This window comes from Acartia tonsa, chromosome 10 (assembly GCF_053477335.1).
Source record: "Acartia tonsa isolate MP-2025a chromosome 10, ASM5347733v1, whole genome shotgun sequence".
Lineage (NCBI taxonomy): Eukaryota > Metazoa > Arthropoda > Copepoda > Calanoida > Acartiidae > Acartia > Acartia tonsa.
Window position 1 is genome coordinate 38773994 of NC_137269.1, and position 11426 is coordinate 38785419.

General features: G+C 30.7%; 1 protein-coding gene across 1 annotated transcript; it reads right to left on the bottom strand.

The window, feature by feature from the left end:
* Positions 1-5826: 5826 nt before the first annotated feature.
* LOC145330027 (uncharacterized) lies at positions 5827-9829 on the bottom strand. The gene is made up of 3 exons (XM_080174563.1): positions 9644-9829; positions 7354-7419; positions 5827-6874 (listed from the first exon to the last, which is right to left on the bottom strand). The coding sequence occupies exons 1-3, from the start codon at positions 9770-9772 to the stop codon at positions 6092-6094; spliced, it is 978 nt and encodes a 325-aa protein (XP_080030689.1). The 5' UTR covers positions 9773-9829; the 3' UTR covers positions 5827-6091.
* Positions 9830-11426: the final 1597 nt, after the last annotated feature.

Genomic DNA, 11426 nt, shown 5'->3' on the forward strand with positions numbered 1-11426 from the left:
GATAGATAGATAGATAGATAGATAGATAGATAGATAGATAGATAGATAGATAGATAGATAGATAGATAGATAGATAGATAGATAGATAGATAGATAGATAGATAGATAGATAGATAGATAGATAGATAGATAGATAGATAGATAGATAGATAGATAGATAGATAGATAGATAGATATATAGATAGATAGATAGATAGATAGATAGATAGATAGATAGATAGATAGATAGATAGATAGATAGATAGATAGATAGATAGATAGATAGATAGATAGATAGATAGATAGATAGATAGATAGATAGATATATAGATAGATAGATAGATAGATAGATAGATAGATAGATAGATAGATAGATAGATAGATAGATAGATAGATAGATAGATAGATAGATAGATAGATAGATAGATAGATAGATAGATAGATAGATAGATAGATAGATAGATAGATAGATAGATAGATAGATAGATAGATAGATAGATAGATAGATAGATAGATAGATAGATAGATAGATAGATAGATAGATAGATAGATAGATAGATAGATAGATAGATATATAGATAGATAGATAGATAGATAGATAGATAGATAGATAGATAGATAGATAGATAGATATATAGATAGATAGATAGATAGATAGATAGATAGATAGATAGATAGATAGATAGATAGATGGATAAATACATAGATGGATTATTTATAGCCCTTACATGGAGGGGTTAACTTTACAGGGCGTGGTAAATCTTATCTTAACCTAACCTAATCATTCAAATCAGTCCATAAAAAAGGAAATGGGGTTAAGTGGTTCAGAGAGTCATTTTAAGTAAACTATGATATCAGATTTGGAATCTTCAATGATTTTCTTGGTGAAAAAATTTTTTTTTGTTGAAATCAGTCCAAAAACAAGGAAGTTAAGTTTAGTGGTTTAGAGAGTCATTCTAGGTAAACTACGATATCAGATTTGTAATCTCCAATTAATATCCAGGTGAAAGGCAAAAAATTGGTTAAAATTGGTTAATAAACAAGAAAGTTGGATTTAATGGTTCAAATAGTCAATTTAGGTAAACTACGATATCAGATTTTGAATCTCCAATGAATATCCAGGTGAAAGAAAAAAAAAATATTGAAATTGGTCAATAAACAAGCAAGTTAGGTTTAATGGTTCAAAGATTGAAAAATTATCTTTATTGATTTTCCCTTATTTAAAAAAAAATTCATTTTCCTCGAAATCTGAGAATGGTAATTAATCAAAGGATTTTATTGAAAAATATATGTGATTTTTCACTAAAATTTCAAAAAATCTTGCAGCCGGTTTCAGTTTTATGTATAGAGTTTTACTATATAAATACTAAGAAATTTTACTTAATAGCATATATTCTCTCTTTTTCGAAGCCACTTTTTTTCCACAGCCGGCTTCAAAGTATTATATGTATTTTATAATTTTCATCTTTTCTTCGCATTAACACGATTTTTCTATTACTGTGCTTCGTAACTTATGGATAATGTCTAACTAGTTTTTAATACTATTGTCGATAATACTATTTTTTAAAAAGTCAACACAAGCTACTAGTTTTAACAGGGAAAAACTGTATTTATATTTAAGGTAAAAATATGGAGGGGAGAGGGGAAAAACAATTTGTCTTAGAGAATCAGCTCCTAAAAGGAAAGTATTGATAGTAAATAACATTACCCCTTCTGTATACCCAGTTAATAACCATTGATGGAAAAGTTTGGACATTCCACACTTTTTCTTGATAATGATTATCAAAATTCCTCAATTTTTAAGAAAAAAAATGAGATAACGTGTTTATACATTTTTTCTGACCAGTTATTTCTATAGCCCTTCTCTAAAACTACATAATATAACAACAGCACAAACTACATAGAAAAAATAATAAAAGAGATGAATCGAGGTATTTGAAGGACTAAAATAGGCAGTGGGCCTAGAGGCCTATATTGAGCAATTGCCGCGCTGAATTTTTATTGTTATTCCACCACTTTTCAAAATGGGAATATTTTAAAATTAAATGAAATTTCAAGACAATTATAGTTACTGTTTGAAGCATACATCTGATTTTTATAGAAATATTTTGAATTATTATCCATTCTGATGAATCTTATTGAAAGGATATAAAATTATCATTATTAATTTCTCATAACTTTGCTACTGACTTTAATCATTACACACATTATTAGTTTATAAGATTTATATTGCAATCTATTTAACTTTTATTTCTTAATAAATAAACATTTTTACAAATTAATATAAACATTTGACTGTAAATCATAATAATCAATTTTTCAGTGCCATCTAGCTTTGGATATAGAACTAGAATATCAAAGAGTTCATCAATTTTTATTTTGTCTGTATTTTTCTTGTTTTGGATTTTTGTCACAAAAGGGCCAAACCCTGAGGGGTAAATAACATCACTTGAAAATGTTAAAAATATTGTAAAAACGAGTATTGTCTTAGAAAGAACATAGATAGCATTACAGGTTATTCACTTATTTAGATTATTCAGTTTTGAAATATTTTATTTAATATTTAGCCTTAGTTTTTATGTATGTCTTTGAAGTAGAAAACTAGCGAACCTGGTGGCTGAGAGTATTAATTTTTTATTAGTAAACATTTTAAAGTTTTATCATGTTAATTAGATTTAAACATTACATTTAGGCTAATTAAAAAAAAAAAAAATTTGATCATAAAAGGTAGATCCTCCTATTTTTAAACTAGATGAAACATACTTTTCTGCCGAACCAAGAACACAACTACCTTTTTTTTTTTAAGATTCTAAATCAAATTGTATTTTAAATATTTTCCTTCAATTTTTTAAAACCTAATAAATTATAGAATAATAATAATAAAAATTAAATTTTTAAAAAATTTTCATACATATAAGATAGGTCATTGTTATTTATGATTGACATACAAAAAGCCATTTGTGGTTTGAGCTTTTCGTCTGCTAAATTTTCTTTAAAAATTTATGTATGGGGAAGTAGTATTTTACCATGAAAAGGGGGTGAGTATTCATGCTCTTATCCTTTTTCCTTATGACAAACTAACTCTCTCCAATTTGCTTAACAAGTCATATCATCTATAGGTATGTATTATGTTTTTAGCGATTATGAAACAATATGCGATTATGATAATACGCGGACGTGGAGGCGAACCAGAATATTTATATTGTGTAGGAAGAAAAGTTTTATTTCTGAATATTGGAAAAAATGAACAAGTTACACCAGGGAAAAAGGGATAGTATTTTTATGTATTAATAGTAATTATATATTTACACCCCTAGAGGTTCAGGGGCACTTGATGTAGGGGTTGGTTGGTTGTGGGGGAGGAGTAGTAGGTGTAAAAATGCCCCCCCCCCCCACCTATTATAAATTTAGTTTTGAAAAGAAAAGGTAAAACATTTTTTGGGGGAAGGTCAATTTTTCTTGGGTGGGTGGTGGTAATAGTCATTATCCTTTCCAGAACCTCTGAAAAGCTGCATTGCAAAGATGTAGAAGGGGGGGGGGGGGGTTAAAGTTGCCAATCCCACTCATTTTCGATTTTAGCTTCGAAAAGAATATTTTTTGCAGAATATTTATCTAGATTCGATTTCTTCTGGGAGGGTTATCAAACCCTCACCCAAAATATTTATAAACCTTTTTCTCGTATTCTTTGGAATCCGGTGGATAGGAACCGGTTCTCATCCATACGAAAAAACTATGTCTAGCATCGTATTATATCCAGCTTTCTACGAATATAAAATTGTACAATCAAAAGATTAAAACTAGTTTTTTTAGCCGGTGCCTTCGGCACCTTGTGGCTAAAAAACTAGTTTTAATCTTTTAATCGTACATTCTATATCCGCGGGAAAGCCGTTTATAATACGATGCGAGAAATAACTATTACGACATCTGAAAATTTACATTATAAAGGAGGATTACATCGGATCAGAGGTTAGCGAGATCCTTCGGTACAGACAGAAACACACACTCATCCTGTTACTTTTCTGTGAGGATTAACAAAAGAACCGCAAAAGTCAAATATTATAATCCTTTTTTTTGTTGACTATCTGTTTATCCGTGGTCGGCCATCAATTTGCCTCAACTGTTTATCCATGAGGTTAACATACAAGTTTTACATTCTCTAATTTATTATTTCAAAATAAGCATATCAATTAAGATCATTTCTAATATTTTTAAGTAACAAATCTTTTTGGCGTGTCCGTCAGTCAGCTGTTTTACTTTTTTCTAATAGTTTTCTCTCTTCTTTTTTCCTAATTAACATGGATCTTCAGAAATAAGCCAACGAATGATATAACCTGTTTATGACCATTTTGTACCATTATCTATAATACAAAGTAGAACGATGTCTGTCCGTCTGTCTGTCCGTCTGAAGCTTAAGATCTCGGTAACCACTGAACCGAATGGGCTCTACTCTTCAGGGTATATACCTATTGGTCCTGCGGTGGTTTTAAGCTATTTTCTTGGGGGGTGGGACACCCCCAACCCCCCCAAAAACAAAAAATCCCCCCCCCCATTTTTTTTTTTTTTTTTTTGAATTTTATGAATTTAACGAATTTTACGAAATTTACGAATTTTACGAATTTTGCGAATTTAATAGCAAAATGTTTTCCTGCTGGGTAGGTGCGAAAATTTGTGATCCGTTCTGCTGGGTAAGTAATAGAAGATGAAATTATACCTCTTGGGGCAAAACCCCTAGAGGCTAGGGGCGAAGCCACTAGTAATGTATAAGTTACATCCCCTGCTAATATTTAGAAATGATAAACCAGTTAGGGAGTTGAATCCATTTTTATAGAAGCAGAAATATAATCTATGATTATGGTTTGGACCCTCTAAAACTGTAATCTACCCTTCCACTTTCCCCTCTCTTGGTGAAGATATCTTCACCAAGAGAGGGGAAAGTGGAATCTTACATTTCAAAAATCGTATCGGCGTTGAAGATATCTTCACCAAGAGAAGGGAAAGTAGAATCTTACATTTCAAAAATCGTATCGGCGTTGAAGATATCTTCACCAAGAGAGGGGAAAGTGGAAAGGTAGATTACAGTTTTAGAGGGTCCAAACCATAATCATAGATTATATTTCTGCTTCTATAAAAATGGATTCAACTCCCTAACTGTAAACTGTTTCAGTAATATGATATACCAAGTTACTCTATATTTATTAACTAACGGTTTCGCCCCTAGAGGCCTCTAGTAGCACTTTAAATGTTTGTATTTTCACAGAAGCTTTTGAAAGGTAATTTTAGGTTAGGTTAGGTTAAGTAAATGTTAATGATTGTCCTGCAGTGTTATAAAATATGCTCCGCATGGATAGAGCCCCACGCAGGGGCTAGAAATAGGAGAAAAGCTTCTATGAAAATACGACAAAACCCGCAACTTCGTTTTCTTTCCATGATCCCAAATATCTAATTTGAAAAATAATTGTCTATGTTGCGTTCAAGTCTCTACGCCAAAAATGAATTTAGATTTTTTTGTGATTTCTCCTGGGAGGGTGGTGGTACCCAACCTCAAAATAGTTATAAACCTTCCCGGGACTTATGAAAATTTACCCTGATAAGGAGAACCCGATCGGTTAGACGGTTAGCGAGATCCTTTGGTACAAATATACAAACACACAGACAAATAGACATCATGTTATTTAATATATGGATATTTGTCTCATTTGCTGAGCTTAGTTATGGATGTTGTCCAACGGACTGAATATAAACCAAATTAAATAAACTATATAAACAATATCTTTATTAGCCAGGCTTAACTCTAACCAATGAAAATTAAAGTTTCTAACTCTAAATATCAAAATAAGATTTATAATATGCCGAATGTAAATGATATATTTGCAATTATGTCAAAATATTATGATAAAATATTGATTAAATAAAAATAAAATTTCTATAATTTTTTTTGATAAATGGATACAGTTTAACTTGTGGCTGATGCAAGGTGCAGTTGAAATTTCAGCGGCAGCCGTGACAGTCAGTTGTTGGCGGTTGGAAATGAATTAGCAGCGAATTTTTACGAATTTTTGATAAGCACTGTGATATCTAAAATTTTGTAAAGATCCCTCTGACAATCCAGCTGTTAATGGTGAAAAATTTGAGATTCACCAGTCACTTCATCGGTAGTTTTAAACATCTCTGTCTGTACCTCAGAATCTCCACACAATCCTCTGGCTTGCTCAATTTTGAATATTCTGCCAGCTGGGATTTCAGTTTCTATGGTGTATGTTGTTACTTCACTCTTGGCCTCAGAGCTGGTTTTTTGCCAGTTATAACCAGTATGGAATGTTGAACTGACCTCAGCTTCAAAAATTTTAAAGAATGAAGCTTTTATTGTTCTGGTAACTGAAATATCAACTTCGAACCCTTGTGATATTTCTGAAGACCACTCAGTTCCGATTTGGTATTCGTAAGTGAACTTGGTTGGAATTGAAGAATCAGCGTTGTCAAGATAAGCCACAGTAGTCCATTCATCTGATGGTACACAGTTTGCCATGGACATGGAACATTCCACTATGTATGAATGAGCACAAGGCAAGTAAACATTATCTGCCCAGTGACAGTTATGAAACATATCTGTTCCATCATAAAGAGAGAGATCTCCTCTCAAGGTCTTATAGTTTCCTTGATAATTGTAGGTTTCAAACACATATAATGTACACCCATGATGCACAAAAAGAGTACCCATTGGCATACCTTTGCCTTCAGGTGCACTATAGCTATATCCATCTTTTCTGTCATAAGGTTGTCCATTGCAGGCTAGGGTGGGAATTGAACTTCCTTTATGATCGTAAATTCTTACACCATAGAAGTAGTTCAAACCAGCATCAGCTACTGGCAAGTCTTCAAAATTTGGGCAATTGTTCCTGATAAATAATTGATATCTAATAGCTTCCTCAACTATCAAACCCCATATGAATTAGTTATCCGAACAGTCAATTTTCATTTCAGAATTAAACTGCGTTTAATTCAGAAAATATATACACAAGCCTTACAATAAAATAATATGATGTTTTTCTATAGATTTAGACCATGCTAATAGCTGAACTGATTTTGTTTTCCTTTACAATGAAGATTCTTACAGGTCTAGAGAAGTTTTAGTGGGTCTCTACACTCTCCTAAGATTTATGACCACTGTAAAAAGATTGTATGGTGAATTTAGTTCAACCCCATCCATGGTAAATAAAAAAAAAATTGGTAACCATAAAATTGATATAAACAAATTAGATAACATGAGAATCGTGTCTAACTTAAAAACTAAACAAAGCAACACAATTTGAAATTTGATGAGAAAATCTAATTTATAAATTTTTGCCAAATTTTGAGGAGTTGTTTGATATCATCCCTAAGTGTTCCATTGTTGTCATGCTTGTAAACATTTTCAATCTCAGTCCCAGCTGACCAATCAATCTAAATGTAATCCCTATATAAATGTAATAGGATCAATGTCTCTTTGTCTGTCTGTATGTGTATCATATGTGTTGCTAATAGTTGAATCGACATGGTTCTCATTTACAGTTTAGCTTCATATAGGTCCTAGGAAGGTTTTCAGCTATTTTGAATTGGGGGAGGGTTTATTTTTCTTTTCAAAACTAGAATTGAAAGTTGGGGGGTGGAAAACTTTCTACCCATATTACCTCTAGATTAAAGTAATATATATAGAGTGATAAATAGCTATGAAACCATTTTCTTTTTTCAAAGACCTATGATGTTGCAGAAAGTTGTTTATCAGAAGAAATTTTGCTTTCTCACTTAGCTGCTAGAAAGCTCATAAGCTGTCACTGGAATAAGGTTTGAAGGAAACTTACTAATTAATCAAAATAACCAAACTTTTTGGTATAAGGATTTGGGGGACCTTTATTATAAATTAAAGTCACGTGACCTAATGTACAAGAGTTAAAACAATTAAATCAAAAGATTTTAGTGTAAAACTATTTTTAAATAAGACTATAAAAATAAGATATTGTTATCAACGACAAAAAATAAATGTTTTGCCTAGTTTTTGTAAAAAATTAGAGCATATTTATCATTTAAAATCAATGCTATCTTTTCAAATGTGTTTCCATTGATTTGTTTGTGTTTTGTAAGGAAAGCCTTTTTTATTATTATTTGTACTGTGTTATAAATACTATAGTACATTCTAACAAGGATGATTATATCAAGTGTAGCAACATTTAACAAATATGTCTTTCAAAAATCAGTTGAAACTGTATTTAGCAATTTACAGATTTTTCTGATTTTCAGGAATTTAAAATAATTACATTTATTTGGTAGCTGTAAAAGCAGAGTATAGCATGTATGTATAGTGTCAAAAATGAGATACAATTTGAAATAATTTACATATATTTATCAGGATGTCAAATCCTTTTATAAAAGGCAAATACAGATTAATTTTAATTACAAATTCATTGAAAAAAAATCCGGACTGACTAATGAATAGACAAAGTGAATTATAGAGTAGCTTCGCTACTAAATATAACATATAAACGATGACGGGTAAATAAAATCTGAAATATAAATGACGCAAGTGAGTACAAAATATATACGCATATTTTGGTCAATTTTGGTGTTTTTTTAAAAATGCAAAATATAATGATAACTATTAACACAATTTTTAAGTATAACTTTTATCTTATTAGGATAACAATTAAAGAAGAAAAATATTTTTACTATATGCAATTCGTGTTCAAACACCTAATTGAAAAAAATAATGCAAGATATAGCTTTTATTTTAAGATAGACTAGGGGCAACGCCCCCTAGAAGCCTTTAGGTATTATTAAAGTGGGAGGGGGATAAGTCAACCGCTTTTCTACTTTTTAATTTGAGTTTTAATAAAAAATATTATAAAAAAACTTTAGGTAGGGGATTTGAAATTGGCGCATTTGTATAAACACCAGTTAATGCACAAAAATAAGGGGGGGGGGGGAACAAAACAAGTTTTAAAAAATCCGAGATTTTGAACTACTGTCATCCATATAAACAGACCTGCGCTCTGGTTCAGTTCACATTGCTACAGACAGTTAAACTATTTAGGAAAGTTGTAAGGAAGAAAGTTATCTATTTAGTACTAAGATTAAGATTTAAAAGCCTCCTCAAAAAAGAAATATATTTTTAAAAACAAATTGAACTTAGAATGCTGTTAACATGAACTTTTATATTGTTATTATAAAAAATGGTATAATAATGTCTACTTTCCGAAATAATTGTACTCAAGACAGCTTGTAATGAAATTATTATCCAGATTTTTACAATTTATAATTTTTTGACAATGTCAAAATTGTTTTTTTTTACTTTATTAATTTTAAGATATATGCATTATTTCTAAAGGACAAATACAAATACATAATAAATTTTGTAGTTATGGCATTGTTTCTAAAAATGAAAAACACTGTATAAAACTCAGCCATTTTTCGGTCTAAGCTGTCAAATTTCTTGAGGAATGAGATTGTGTTGATAGGTCTTTGCGATAGTTCTATATAGTCATGTACCCTTGCTCCCTCTATTCTCTAACTTTATTACCTCTAGTGCCTCAGAGGCCCCTAGGAGCAGAACCGCTAATAGTGTTACAATTTAACACACAATATCAAATTCACATAAATATTTCATACTGAAATAATAGAAACAATATAGAACCTTAGAAAGTGGCAGTTCCCAGGAGTCAGCGACTGCATCCCCATCAGCAATTGCAAGCTGTTTGACAGCTAACCCTTGTATGGAATTTCCAAATGCCAAAACACAAAGGAGGATTAAAAACAACCTCATCTTGACACGGTCTGCTCAGAATTATTTTGTTGTTTAATTTTTAAAGAAATTAATTTTTTTTAGAGAGATAACATTTTATGTATTATTTTTTCCCACCGGATTAAGGTTTGAAATAAAAATAATTGACGTCAATTAAGGATTTTTTAAAAAGTTTACTTATCAAGTCAATAAATATTTTTTTTTGTCTTTATCTTGAATAACAAACATGTCTAAAAATCAAACATTATTAGAAGTAAAGCTATTATTCATAACTTGGGTTTGTCTGGCATTCTGATTGCCCTAGAACTACCACAGTGAACATGGTAGATGAAACTCTATTTTGTTTTTCTGCATTGAGTGCACATGCACAAGCCTGTAGATTTATTTCCTTTTAAATCTATCTTTTTTTGCTGGGTAACTATAAACTATCCCTAACTATTATAAGACTTTCTTCCGTGCACATATATATAGTAGATCTAGTTCAAACATGTCAGGATTTTTTTCTATATTTTTTGCAACCATTTGTACAGGTAAATCTGGGCGGATACACATACTTGAATGCTTTTCCCTTAAATTTTCTATCAAGCGTTAAGCCGCCCATTATTTATTAAAAAGTGAAAGGTAATAAACTTTGTAAAACACAGATAGACAGACATACATCTTAGTTTTTTTATATAAAAATTGTCAAATTTGTGTACTTATCTTGTTGTTTTCTAATATTCAAAATTTCCAGGAAAAACAAGAATGACAGCAATCATAAAAGCGACAAAGGACAAACAAACATTAACACTTGTAGAGTGTCAGAACTGAATAAGCAGATTGTCTTATCAAGGAAGCTTTCTGCTTCTTTAAGTCCAAATTAATTTCCTAATATATTGATTGATTGTATGTACGACGACATTCATGTTTGGTCACCATCTTGTTTTACGGGAGATGTTTGGTGTGGTCACTTTTATGTAAACAAAGGAGAATGAACATATAGTGAGGCAAATATAAAGCTTTTTGTAAGCCTAAGGAGTGTTTGTTTAGCACAAGTAGATCTAGGGCTTTATCATATACCCTTCAGGTACGTTTGAATCCCCCAAACCCCGGATGTTTTTGTTTGAGAATTTAAGGTTAAATTGAGTAGATTTATCATAGGCAGTTTAGCCATGTATAAAAAAAGAATCTTTCTTTATTATGACTTTAATACACACATTATTATTTAACCATTCAAATACCAAACATTTATCTTATTAAGCAGTATTAAAAGCAAAGTCCGTGCCTTAAATAATTATCATGTATGTTTTAAAATATAACTAATTGATATTGTTATTTCAGGATCACTAAGATAGACTGGTCATAACACAGATTATTATTGCATAAGTATAAACAAAATTGTAAGTAAATTTGTTGTAAAACTGCATAAATACATAATACTATTCAAGGACATACTTACATTTTTAGGACTTGATAATAGAGATGCTTTGCTTATACCATTGTAGCTTGTTGTAATAGGAATTAGTATTGCAAAACTCAGATGAATCGAATAATTCTAACATACAAAAATTTGATGTCAAAAAAGTAAAAAAATAAAGATGCTTAAAATGGACATACATTTTGGTAATGACTATAGAGTCGCTACGCTTTCTATTACCTAACTACTTCAGGAATCACCATGCAAAGTTTGAAAACA